At 45.7% G+C, this 13,162-nt stretch overlaps 1 protein-coding gene across 2 annotated transcripts in view; it reads right to left on the bottom strand.

Annotated features, from left to right (window-relative positions):
• Positions 1-2,708: 2,708 nt before the first annotated feature.
• LOC106561330 (genetic suppressor element 1) overlaps positions 2,709-13,162 on the bottom strand; it is a 32,904-nt gene continuing 22,450 nt past the window's right edge. Inside the window, exons 5-15 of one of the 2 annotated variants that reach the window (XM_045688265.1) lie at positions 12,893-13,087; positions 11,956-12,117; positions 11,270-11,529; positions 10,766-11,054; positions 7,519-8,153; positions 7,247-7,359; positions 6,877-7,159; positions 6,468-6,581; positions 5,726-6,358; positions 5,428-5,531; positions 2,709-3,577 (exon numbers count right to left, since the gene is read on the bottom strand). In XM_045688265.1, the coding sequence (XP_045544221.1) occupies positions 3,440-3,577; positions 5,428-5,531; positions 5,726-6,358; positions 6,468-6,581; positions 6,877-7,159; positions 7,247-7,359; positions 7,519-8,153; positions 10,766-11,054; positions 11,270-11,529; positions 11,956-12,117; positions 12,893-13,087 (2,926 nt within the window). In that variant the 3' untranslated portion in view covers positions 2,709-3,439. The remainder of the gene's footprint in view (positions 3,578-5,427; positions 5,532-5,725; positions 6,359-6,467; positions 6,582-6,876; positions 7,160-7,246; positions 7,360-7,518; positions 8,154-10,765; positions 11,055-11,269; positions 11,530-11,955; positions 12,118-12,892; positions 13,088-13,162) is intronic. The other variant, XM_045688264.1, reaches the window with a different exon arrangement.

Below are 13,162 nucleotides of genomic sequence, written 5' to 3'. Positions count from 1 at the left end.
CTATTGTAGCTGGAAATGGCAGATTATTTATGGCATATCTACATAGGCGTACAGAGGCCCATTATCAGCAGCCATCACTCCTGTGTTCCAATGGCACGTTGTGTTAGCTAATCCAAGTTTATCATTTTAAAAGGATAATTGATCTTTAGAAAACTATTTTGCAATTATGTTAGCACAGCTGAAAACTGTTGTCCTGATAAAATAAGCAATAATTACTGGCCTTCTTTAGACTAGTTGAGTATCTGGAGCATCAGCATTTGCGGGTTTGATTACAGGCACAAAATGTCCAGAAACAAAGAACTTTCTTCTGAAACTCGTCAGTCTATTCTTGTTCTGAGAAATGAAGGCTATTCCATTAAATAGTACCCGCAAAACACCAGTCTCAACGTCAACAGTGAAGAGGAGACTCCGGCATGCTGGCCTTCTAGGCAGAGTTGCAAAGAAAAAGCCGCACCTGGCCAATAAAAAGAAAAGATTAAGATGGGCAAAATAACACAGACACTGGACAGAGGAACGCTGCCTAGAAGGCCAGCATCCCGGAGTCGCCTCTTCACTGTTAACGTTGAGACTGTTTTGCGGGTACTATTTAATGAAGCTGCCAGTTGAGGACTTGTGAGGCGTCCGTTTCTCAATCTAGACACTCTAATGTACTTGTCCTCTTGCTCAGTTGTGCACCGGGGCCTCCCACTCCTCTTTCTATTCTGGTTAGAGACAGTTTGCGCTGTTCTGTGAAGGGAGTAGTACACAGCGTTGTACGAGATCTTCAATTTCTCACATGGAATAGCCTTCATTTCTCAGAACAAGAATAGACTGATGAGTTTCAGAAATAAGTTATTTGTTTCTGGACATTTTGAGCCTGTAATCAAACCCACAAATGCTGATGCTCCAGATACTCAACTAGTCTAAAGAAGGCCAGTTTTATTGCTTATTTTATCAGGACAACAGTTTTCAGCTGTGCTAACATAATTGCAAAAAGGTTTTCTAATGATCAATTATCCTTTTAAAATGATAAACTTGCATTAGCTAACACAATGTGCCATTGGAACACAGGAGTGATGGTTGCTGATAACGGGCCTCTGTACGCCTATGTAGATATTCCATAAAAAATCTGCCGTTTCCAGCTACAAGAGTCATTTGCAACATTAACAATGTCTACACTGCATTTCTGATCAATTTGATGTTATTTTAATGGACAACAAAATGTGTATATACACTACCGGTCAAAAGTTTTAGAACACCTACTCATTCAGGGGTTTTTCTTTATTTTCACTAGAATAATAATGAAGATATCAAAACTATGAAATAACACATATAGAATCATGTAGTAACCAAAAAAGTTTTAAACAAATCCAAATATATTTTATATTTGACATTCTTCAAATAGCCACCCTTTGCCTTGATGACAGCTTTGCACACTCTTGGCATTCTCTCAACCAGCTTCATGAGGTAGTCCCTGGAATGCATTTTGATTAACAGGGGTGCCTTGTTAAAAGTTCATTTTTGGAATTTCTTTCCTTCTTAATGCGTTTGAGCCAATCAGTTGTGTTGTGACAAGGTGGGGTGGGGGGTTGGGGGGGGGTATACAGAAGATAGCCCTATTTGGTAAAAGACCAAGTCCATATTATGGCAAGAACATTTCAAATAAGCAAAGAGAATCGACAGTCTATTATTACTTTAAGACACGAAGGTCAGTCAATACGGAACATTTCAAGAACTTTGAAAGTTTCTTCAAGTCAGTCGCAAAAACCATCAAGCGTTATGATGAAACTGGCTCTCATGAGGACTGCCACAGGAATGGAAGACCCAGAATTATCTCTGCCGCAGAGTTTACCAGCCTCAGATATTGCAGCCCAAATAAATGCTTCACAGAGTTCAAGTAACAGACACATCTCAACATCAACTGTTCAGAGGAGACTGTGTGAATCAGGCCTTCATGGTCGAATTGCTGCCAAGAAACCATTACTAAAGGACACCAATAAGAAGAAGAGACTTGCTTGGGCCAAGAAACACGAGAAATGGACATTAGACCGGTGGAAATCTGTCCTTTGGTCTGATGAGTCCAAATTGGAGATTTTTGGTTCCAACCGCCGTGTCTTTGTGAGACGCAGTGTGGGTGAACGAAGGATCTCTGCATGTGTATTTCCCACTGTAATGCATGGAGAAGGAGGTGGTATGGTGTGGGGGTGCTTTGCTGGTGACACTGTCTGGGATTTATTTAGAATTCAATGCACACTTAACCAGCATGGCTACCACAGCATTCTGCAGCGATATGCCATCCCATCTGGTTTGGGCTTAGTGGGACTATCATTTGTTTTTCAACAGGACAATGACCAAAAACACACCTCCTGGCTGTGTTAATGCTATTTTATCAAGAAGGAGAGTGATGGAGTGATGCATCAGATGACCTGGCCTCCACAATCCCCTGACCTCAACCAAATGGAGATGGTTTGGGATGAGTCGGACCGCAGAGTGAAGAAAAAGAAGCCAACAAGTGCTCAGCATATATGGGAACTCCTTCAAGACTGTTGGAAAAGCATTCCCGGTGAAGCTGGTTGACAGAATGCCAAGAGTCTGCAAAGCTGTCATCAAGGCAAAGGGTGGCTATTTGAAGAATCTCAAATATAAAATATATTTTGATTTGTTTAACACTTATTTGGTTACTACATGATTCCATATGTGTTATTTCATAGTTTTGATGTCTTCACTATTATTCTACAATGTAGAAAATAGTAAAAATAAAGAAAAAATCTTGAATGAGTAGGCGTTCTAAAACTTTTTACCGGTAGTGCATATATATATATATAAACATTTTCACAACATCCAGTTATTTTCTTATAGAAACACTGTCTTAAATATTCTACAACTATGTTTTTGCAAGTCCATGAACCCAAGTGAAAAAAAGTTCCAGAATAGTAATATCTTTATAACACAGTGTTTACTGTTCTAGATAGTTCTAACAGCAATGTCACTAGTATGATCCCTAGTAGCTCTTCTAGGTCTTTAAGTGCATCTTGGCTGATTCGTCCTTCCAGTTCAGTGGTTGGTTGGCTTGCTATTGGTTGTGCATTCCCTTTTGAGCTTGCTATTGGTTGCTTCCAAACCCTTCAAAATCAAGGATGAAAAAAAGGAGGATATACTCGTCATTTTACTGTCCCAAATTCTAGAATTGTTTAAAGTGGGTGCCAATATTATACCATACTCTTATGTAGCTACGACCTCCAGCTTTTAGACTTCTAGTCTTTCACCAATGGTGAGTCTGACCACACTACAGAGTCTAGGAGTGTGGCACTCCTCCCTTTCTACCCTCCTCTCTTCCTTCCCAGTCCAGAGCTCTCTTCCGTCTCTGCCTCTGACTGGGAACCAATCCAGTTTCCTCTCTCCAGAGGTCAGTCAGTCTGTCTGTCTGTCTCTGTCAATCTGTCAGGAGCAGGGCAGGGAGTCACCGGGGGAGACGACCTTTGAGCTGCCCCTTGCCCCAGTGCACGTTGGGAAGGGTCAGACACTTCCTGAAGTGCTCTAGCTGAGCCTGTAGTCTCTCTCTCTCATCTCTCACCCTCTGTCTCTGACTCAGCAGCTCCTAGAGAGAGAGAGAGAAAGAGAGGGAATGGAGCAAGAGAGAGATAAAGAGCGAGAAAGTTACTAAAAGAGTGAGTAGGGGTGAACAAAGCACATTAGTGTAAACAAACAGTCACAAACAGACAGACAGACAGACAGACAGACAGACAGACAGACAGACAGACAGACAGACAGACAGACAGACAGACAGACAGACAGACAGACAGACAGACAGACAGACAGAGACAGACAGTGCTGATCAAGCTTTAGTTTTTTACTTTTTGATCATAATAAATAAAATTGTATGGACAGATCCTAGATCCTCAAAAAGTTGATAACTGCTTGGCATCCGACCGCAAGGCACGACAGATGGTAGTGTGTATGGCCCTGTACATCACCGGAGCCCAGCTTCCAGTCATCCAGGAACTCTATACCAGCCAGTGTCAGAGGAAGGCCCTAAAAATTGTCAAAGACTCCAGCTACCCAAGTCATAGTTGTTCTCTCTGCTACCGCATGTCTGGAACCAACAGGACCCTGAAAAGCTTCTTCCCCCAAGCCACAAGACTGCGAAATAGTTAGTCTGGGTAGCTATTGGCTAACTATTTAACTATCTGCATTGACCTTTTTTTATCCTGTTGCCTAGTCACTTTATCCCTACCTATATGTACATATCTCCAATCAAATCAAATGTTATTTGTCACATACGCCGAATACAACAGCTATAGTACACCTTACTGTGAAATGCTTACTTACAAGCCCTTAACCAACAATGCAGTTCAAGAAATAGTTAAGAAAATATTTACTACATTTTTTAAAATTCTAATAATAAAATAAAAAGTAACAATAAAATAACAATAACGAGGCTATATACAGGGGGTACCGGTACAGAGTCAATGTGAGGGGATACAGGTTAGTCGAGGTAATTTGGACATGTAGGTAGGGGTAAAGTGACTATGCATAGATAATAAACAGCGAGTAGCAGTAGTGTAAAAATAAAGGGGTGCGGGGGGTCAAAGCAAATAGTCCAGGTGGCCATTTCATTCATTGTTTTGCAGTCTTATGACTTGGGGGTAGAAGCTGTTAAGGAGCCTTTTGGTCCTAGACTTGGCGCTCTGGTACTGCTCGCTGTGCGGTAGCAGAGAACAGTCTATGACTTGGGTGTCTGGAGTCTTTAACAATTTTTTTGGCCTTCCTCTAACACCGCCTAGTATATAGGTCCTGTATGGTAGGAAGCTTGGCCACAGTGATGTACTGGGCCGTTCGCACTACTCTCTATAGCGCCTTATGGTCAGATGCCGAGCAGTTGCCATACCAGACGGTGATGCAACCGGGCAGGATGCTCTCGATGGTGCAGCTGTATAACTTTTTGAGGATCTGGGGAGCCAATCTACCTCAATTACCTCGTACCCCTGCACATCAACTCAGTACTGGTACCCTGTGTATATAGCCAAGTTATCGTTACTCATTGTGTATTTATTCCTTGTGTTAATATTCTGTTATTTCTCTTTTTTTATTTCTGCATTGTTGGGAAGTGTCCATAAATAAACATTTCACTGTTGGTCTACACCTGTCGTTTACAAAGCATGTGACAAATAACATTTGATTTGATTAGATCAGTACTCCTACTCTGAGACACTTTGTGGATATGTGAGCTTTGTGGACACTTTGTGGACACTTTGTGGATATGTGAGCTTTGTGGACACTTTGTGGATATGGGTGCTTTGTGGACACTTTGTGGATATGGGAGCTTTGTGGACACTTTGTGAATATGGGAGCTTTGTGGACACTTTGTGGATATGGGAGCTTTGTGGACACTTTGTGGATATGGGAGCTTTGTGGACACTTTGTGGATATGGGCCCTGAGTTTCTTACCGCCATGCTGTGTGAGAGTTGTTCAGCTGTCAGACTGAGAGTGTAGTTCTGAGTCTCCAGCCTCCTGCACTGACTGTGGAGAACCTGTCTCTCCATACCCCGCTCTGAGAGAGAGGGGGAAGAGAGAAATAGAGAGAGCGACAGGAGGGTAAAGGGGAGACATGGGGTCATAGAGGGAGAGGGAGGAAGACAGATAGGGAGATGGGCATAGATATAGGATGAGAAATTGTATGTTGGGGAAGAGAAAGAAAATTTGACAAAAAACAAAAAACAATTTGTAGATGAAAGGTTAACTCACCATCCACATACTCCTGATACGCCTCAAAGACTGACTCTATGCCCTTCCACTTCCTAGGGGTTTCTTCCTCCTCCTCTTCCTCCTCCTCTTCCTCCTCTTCCTCTGAGCGCTCAAACCGTACACCATCAGGGTCATGGTGGGGTGGAGAAGGGTAGGGATGATGCCCATTGGTGGGGTGTGGAGGTGTGTGGAGGGGGTCTGGTCTCTTCAGAGGGGGGATGTTGTAGGGCGCTGAGGGCTCAGACTTTATACTGGACTCTGGAACGCATATGGAGCTACCCAGTGTCTTGTGGGTAGACTGCAACACAGCCTGGTGGAAGTGTTGTGCGAAGTCCTCCCGGATGAATCTTTCCCAGGGCTTGTTCTGCCCATTCTGCCCAGCCAGGGGCACCTTCGGTTGGGGAGGATGGCTAAGGTGGCCCGCTCCGTTCTGGAGACCCTGGAGCCTCTTAGACGGGTGACGTTCGCACAGTCCTGCCCTGTCGGGGTGGAGGCCCAGGGGAGGGGGTTGGGGGTTTAGTGGGTCTGTGTGAAGGTTGTCGGGATGGTGGGGGTAGGGGAGCAAGGGGCTTGGGGAGTCTGGGTAGTGTAGTCCGTTTGACTTGCAGGTTGGGAGGTCAGGTGTGTAGTCGCCTGAAAACATAAACACAGTATAAGGATCTCATGGGTGTTACCCTTTGTTTGTATGTGTGTCTGTGTGTGTACGTGCGCAAGCGCACATGACTGCGTGTGTACGTCTTACCAGTTGAGAGAACAGGAGTGCTGCTACAGAGGGGTAATGGGTTGTATCTGATGGTGTCCAATGTCACACTCTTTAGCTTTATAGCCTTCAGCAACCCCTCCATCTTTTCCTTATCTACAGAGCAAGAGAGAGATAGAAAAAGAGAGCAAGGGGGAGGGGTGAAAATGGGATAGATTCCTCAAATTCAATATGGACCTCAAAGCCAGTTCCACAGTTTTTTTTATTCTTCGCCTCTAATCAGGGAGAGATTTAGACACCAGGTTGGTGCAATTAACTATGAGGTAGAACAGAAAAACAGCAGTACTTCGGAACTCCTAGGGTAATATTTTAATACCCCTTGGATAGGGAATTAGAGTACACTAGGTTGTAGTGGATAAGGGTTGGAGAATAAGGGTGTACTGTATGTTACCTCTCCTCTGCTGGCTGGTCACATGGGACAGGCTAAGCATGTTGAGGAAGTGTTTCTTGTCCTCCAGTTGGGGGAAGCAGTTCATCTCTTCAGGGGTGAGAGTGGTGCTGAGGGGGGGAACGGGTGCCACAGTAGAACAAGGGGTCTTCCTCTTGCCTTGTACAGGAGGAGGGGAGATGCTGCGCTCTCTCAGCATCCTCCTCCTCTTCCTCCTCTTCTGATGAAACAGCTGGTCACGATGGGCCAGTGTGGTCAGGCCACACACACGCAGAAAACACACCTTCTACAGAGAGACAGATTACAGAGAATTAAATCATACAACGATATAATAGAAGCACAAATGAAAATTGTTAATGTATGTGGTAGTTACCTCTGAGGACGTGTCTAGTTTTAGGGGGGGCTGCTCTGCTACCCTTCTGAGGTGGGCCCTCACTTCCTCCTCATCACTCTCATCATACGACTCATCTAGATCATAGTAATACCCTGGGGGAGGGGAGAAGAGAGTGAGAGAGAGCGAGAGAGAGAGAGAGAGAGAGAGAGAGTACAGACCAGATTTTTGTTAAAGCCCACACCAGATCTCGTCTTATCTCCTCTTGAATGCCCACTCTCCTCACCTCCCTCTTACGTCCCCTTTCTTCTTACCTCCCTCCCTGGCCTCTCTCCTCCTGCTCTCCTCCAGATCCAGCTTGCTGACCAGCCTGTGCTGCTGCTGAAGGATCTTATCGTACACCACTGGGTTTTGAGGCTCTTGGCCTGGCCGCTCAGACTTCTGGAGGTCCCTGGAGGCAGAGGGGGAGCTGGACGGGCGCTGGACCCCCAGGTCAGAGCTGGGGCTGGGGGAGGACAGGAGCAGTGAGCCCTGCTGGTGGAGGTGGTTATGGTGGTGGTTATGTTGGTGGTGGAGACTGTGAGTGGATTTTTCAAGCTCAGCCCTGCTCCAGAGGCCAGAAACCTGCAGAATTGGTCCCCTGATGAAGGAGAACCTCTCTGGGCCCTCCCCCGTCCTCCTGCATCCCTCTTCCCTCCGCTCCGAGCTGGGGGGCCACTCAGCTCTGGTCAGACCAGGAGGAGGACGGGAGGGGGGAATAGGGGAGTCAAACCTGCGACGAGGGTCTGGGGGGGTCTCTGTGAGAGAGGCAGGGTTCCAGAGGGTGGTGGGAGGGACAGGGGGGTGGGGGAGGAGGTGAGGGTGAGCTTTGGGGGAGATGAGTGGAGGTGGGGCTCCTAGGTGGGGTTGAGACTCTCTGTTGCCTGGGTCACGCTGGCTGGCGTTGGACCTGTGAAGACAAGAAAAACAATATAGTCACACACAAACACACACACACACACACACACACACACACAAACACACTTGGTTTTTATCAGAGTTGACCTTGATGATGCAGCCAAGCTAAAAGCAGATGTCAGCAGAGTAGAAAGAGTACTGACTCGGAGGATACTGCAGTGTTATCTTAATACATGCATTAACGCACGCACATCAGTGTTTCATTTGTAAAAGTGAGCCCGAGAGGGGGGGTGACGTGGGGGGCTCTGAAGTACCAGAAAAAAATCACCTTTATAATAATAAAGCATTGCATGCATTATCATTGCTTTTGCATTATCGTTGCTTTTGCATTACCATTGCTTTTGCGTACTGGCATAGAGCAGTAGAGTAGAGGTGCTTGCAGAAGTTGCACACACGGGGGAAAAAATGTGGAGCTTAGGGTCTAGGAAAATTTGTCTTTTAGAAACACATTTCACACAATTCTACGTCATTTTTGATGACTGGATACTTTAGCAGAATCTTTTTTTATTACCTCACAAATGATCAAAATGACAGGCTACTATGACATCGACAAACTGAGAATCTCAGATCAATAAAAATAGTCCAGGCCTAGGTGTGAGGAGACACACATAGTGTACAATACGAGGAGGAAATTATAGTCCTAAAAAAGCTTTCCAGTTTCACTGACTCAGCCAATGATGCACAGCTCACTCACCAGCGATGGCCAATGCGCTCGTGCCAAAAGCTCATCTCTCTCTTGTTTTACTTTGTAAAACAATGCTGTTCACTTAAAAGGCCTATTTGGAAGTTGATCAAATATTTTGGTAGATTATAGAAAGATTAGAGTCTTCTCTTTTCAGCAGGAGCCATATGCTTTCCAACGATTGTATTTGAAATATTGCGAAAGGCCTGTTTTGGCAAGATGCTGTTCACTGACAGATTTGCAACGCTATTTCTCCTCTGTGGCTAAATTATAGTCATAGGCCCACTCCTGGTGTAGTATTCTGAATGATTCCCTTTCTTTCTGAACTGACAGCAGTAATTCTATAACTTTGGCAAATGTATTTCAATTCATCAGGAGTGCTGTGGCACCTCCAGCACCCTTCCCGTGGCTATGATGATGATTCTATAAGGAAATAAATGATGAAGTGCAACGCTGGAGAGATGACAGTTGCAGGCTCATGTCTATCAGAGCAGAGAGAGATCATAGACAGTGAATGTCATTCTAGTTCTGTGAGAGTTACAGGCACGCTTCTCTCTCTCACCACAGCAATGACCACTCATTGGTCTATAGTAGGGGTACTGAACTCTTACACTACGAGGTCCGGCGCCTGCTGGTTTACTGTTCTACCTGATAATTAATTGCACACACCTGGTGTCACAGGCTAAATCAGTCCCTGACTAGAGGGGAACAATGAAAAAATGCAGTGAAACCAGCTTCGAGGTCCAGAGTTAAATTTGAGGGATCATAGGCTACAACAGGGGTGTCAAACACATTCCACAGAGGCCCAAGTGTCTGCCAGTTTTAGTTTTTTCCTTTCAATTAAGACCTTTACAACCAGGTGAAAGGGAGTTGCTTACTAATTAGTGACCTTAATTCATCAATAAAGTACAAGGGTGGAGCGAAAACCCCGCAGACACTCGGCCCTCCGTGGAATGGTTTTGACACATGCTACATGTTACGTAAACCATAAACCCGGGCCGGCCCAACACAAATCAATTCTTAGAATATCAGCCGCTATTCAAATGACATTTTTAGTGGGCAGGAGAATTACAGACAAGGTAACTTGAATGAACTCTGATTGTTTTTATTAAAAATGTTACATTACAAACAGTGATAAGCAGTGGCGGAAAAAGTACCGAATTGTCATACTTACAAAAGTAAAGATACTTTAATAGAAAATGACTCAAGTAAACGTGGAAGTCACCTAGTAAAATCCTACTTGAGTAAAAGTCTAAAAGTATTTGGTTTTAAAATACTTAAGTATCAAAAGTAAATGTAAGTGCTAAAATAAACTTAAGTATCAAAAGTAAAAGTAAGAATCATTTCAAATTCCTTATAATAAGCAAACCAGACGGCACCATTTTTTTTTCTTTTATTTATGGAAAGCCAGGGGCACACTCCAACACTCAGACGCTATTTACAAACGAAACATGTGTTTAGTGAGTCCGACAGATCAGAGGCAGTAGGGATGACCAGTGATCTTCTCTTGATAGGTTTGTGAATTAGACCATTTTCCTGTACTGCTAAGCATTCAAAATGTAAAGAGTACTTTTGGATGTCAAGGAAAATGTATGGAGTAAAAAGTACATAATTGTATTTAGGAATGTAGTGAACTAGAAGTAAAAGTTGTCAAAAATATAAATAGTAAAGTAAAGTACAGATACCCCAAAAAAACTACTTAAGTAGAACATTCAAGTATTTTTTATTAAGTACTTTACACCACTGGTGATAAGAGGTAACGGATCCTAGAAAATGGGTTCCGGAACCAAACATTTAAAAACTGAAAGGTACCGGATCCTGTTCCAAATGAAGCCCTGATGCACATACAAACACCCTGCAGGGGAAACTGATTAACTTATGCATTTCTCAACTGCTTGTTCCTTGCCTGATTAGACACTCACCTGTAGCTGTGTCTCCTGGGCTCCACCCCTTCCCCAGGTGACCATGTCTCACTCTCCTGCCCCTGCCGGCGTTGCTTTGACAACCAGAGCTTCTCCCCATTGGCCTGTTGGAGCTTCATTGCAGAGGCCAGTGTTCCATGGAGCCCCCCGGTAGAGGCTGAGGCAGTGTGTGCGTTCCCCATCTGAGAGGGCACCAGGGTGGGAATGGGGTGAGAGGCTGACCCCCTGGAGGACTGGAAGTCTGGCTGTAGAGGTTTAGGGACTGGGAGGGCAGGGAGGGTAGGCTTACCTGGGGAAAAGAGATGAAGTATTATAATTAAACACTACATCATGCACTTTATAATGCATGATATGGATGGTGATCAGTCTCTACTTTCAAGAGAAATATCTGGTGCTTAATTAACGGGAAATCAACCAAACAGTGTGTGTATTTCATCTTTACTGTATATGTGTGTGTGCGTGTATGTGTGTGTGTGTGTGTGTGTGTGTGTATGTACACCGCACCCAGTCTGTTGGGTGTCAGCCTCTCCCCAGGTCTGACCCTGTCCTCCGGCGGAGCCGTGAGAGCCTTCAGTCCAGCAAGGTACTGGGTCCCCACCGCTTTCACCATCTCCCTCTGCCTCTCTTTCTCCCTCTGCCTCTCTCTCTCCCTCTGCCTTTCTCGCTCCCTTTCCCTCTCTCTGTCCCGCTCCCTCTCTCTCTCCCGTTCCAGCTCAAGCTCCCTCTGTTTCTCTCGTTGGCGAAGGTCTTCCTCCATCTGTAGTCTGTGGGGAGGTTAAAAGATACACACACATGCACATGGGAGAGATGCAACACCCAACATGGGGCAGATTAACCACACACTGTTAAACACACACACCTATGCACACACATGCCCACGCTTGCAGGCGCGCACACACACACACAGCATTAAGACAGCATGAGTGAGCAAGAGAAGATGAACAATTAATAGGTAACCACAGGATATAAACACACACAGACACAGATGTGTGTATTGGTGTGTATGATGTGTATATGATAGCAAAATATAACACAGTCAGCAACCTGTGCCTTTCCTGCAGAGAGATTACAAAGTGTGTGTGCATTTATGAGTGTAACACCTCTCAGCCAGAGTGATTGTTCAGCTTCCAAAGGTAGCAGCCCTCAGGGCAGGTGCAGGTGTGTGTATGTATTATAAGCGTGTGTGTTACCTCTCAGCTATTGCGTTGTGTGTGTGGCTGAGCTCCCCAGGGTAGCGTGCCCCAGGCACGTGCATGTGGAGGGCAGAGGGGTGGAGGGTAGAGAAGGCTCCGCCTGCTGGTACAGAGTAGAACTGAGAGCGCAGTGCAGACAGACACAGAGACTCCTCCATCCTGGAACACACAGAGAGAGAGACAAGGGGAAAAGGAATGGCAGGAGAGGCAAAGAGAGAGGGAGCAATTCATTTCAACCTTTGGCACATTGTGGGGTTCAGTCGCCATTTATACATCCCAACCCGGACACACAAACACAAAGGTTGCTTCAAACCTCTGTCTCCCTGTCTGTCTCTCTGTGTCCCTGTCTGTCTCTCTGTATCCCTGTCTGTCTCTCTGTCTCCCTGTCTGTCTGTGTCCCTGTCTGTCTCTCGGTGTCCCTGTCTGTCTCTCTGTCTCCCTGCCTGTCTCTTTGTCTTCCTGTCTGTCTGCCTGTCTCTCTGTGTCTCTGTCTCATCTGTAGAACACTGATTCTATACAGTCAGACTGAGGTAGGTAGGGTGGTCTATAGACTGACCTGTGTATGTGGTGGAGGTAGGAAGGGTTGTCTATAGACTAACCTGTGTATGTGGTGGAGGTAGGCAGGGTGGTCTATAGACTGACCTGTGTAGGTGGTAGAGGTAGGCAGATTGGTCTATAGACTGACCTGTGCAGGTAGGCAGGGTGGTCTATATACTGACCTGTGTAGGTGGTGGAGGTAGGCAGGGTGGTCTATAGACTGACCTGTGTAGGTGGTGGAGGTAGGCAGGGTGGTCTATAGACTGACCTGTGTAGGTGGTGGAGGTAGGCAGGGTGGTCTATAGACTGACCTGTGTAGGTGGTGGAGGTAGGCAGGGTGGTCTATAGACTGACCTGTGTAGGTGGTGGAGGTAGGCAGGGTGGTCTATAGACTGACCTGTGTAGGTGGTGGAGGTAGGCAGGGTGGTAGTAGGCAGCAGCAGCAGTAACATGGGCAGCAGTGACGGGGTCGAGCCCCAGGTGCAGCGAGGGTAGACGGAGGTCGTCTGAGGTAGCAAAGGGGCGGAGTCCTCTCAGGTACTCCTCTGGGACCGTCCCCGAGGGAACCGCAGGGTGTACCTGACCAGGTAGACTACAGGAGGGGGAGGAGTTGGGGATTAGATTGCAAATTTGAGTCTGCTGATTTTGGGGTGAACGGAGGATAGTG

This window comes from Salmo salar, chromosome ssa10 (genome assembly GCF_905237065.1).
Source record: "Salmo salar chromosome ssa10, Ssal_v3.1, whole genome shotgun sequence".
Lineage (NCBI taxonomy): Eukaryota > Metazoa > Chordata > Actinopteri > Salmoniformes > Salmonidae > Salmo > Salmo salar.
This window is presented reverse-complemented; position numbering and strand designations above follow the sequence as displayed.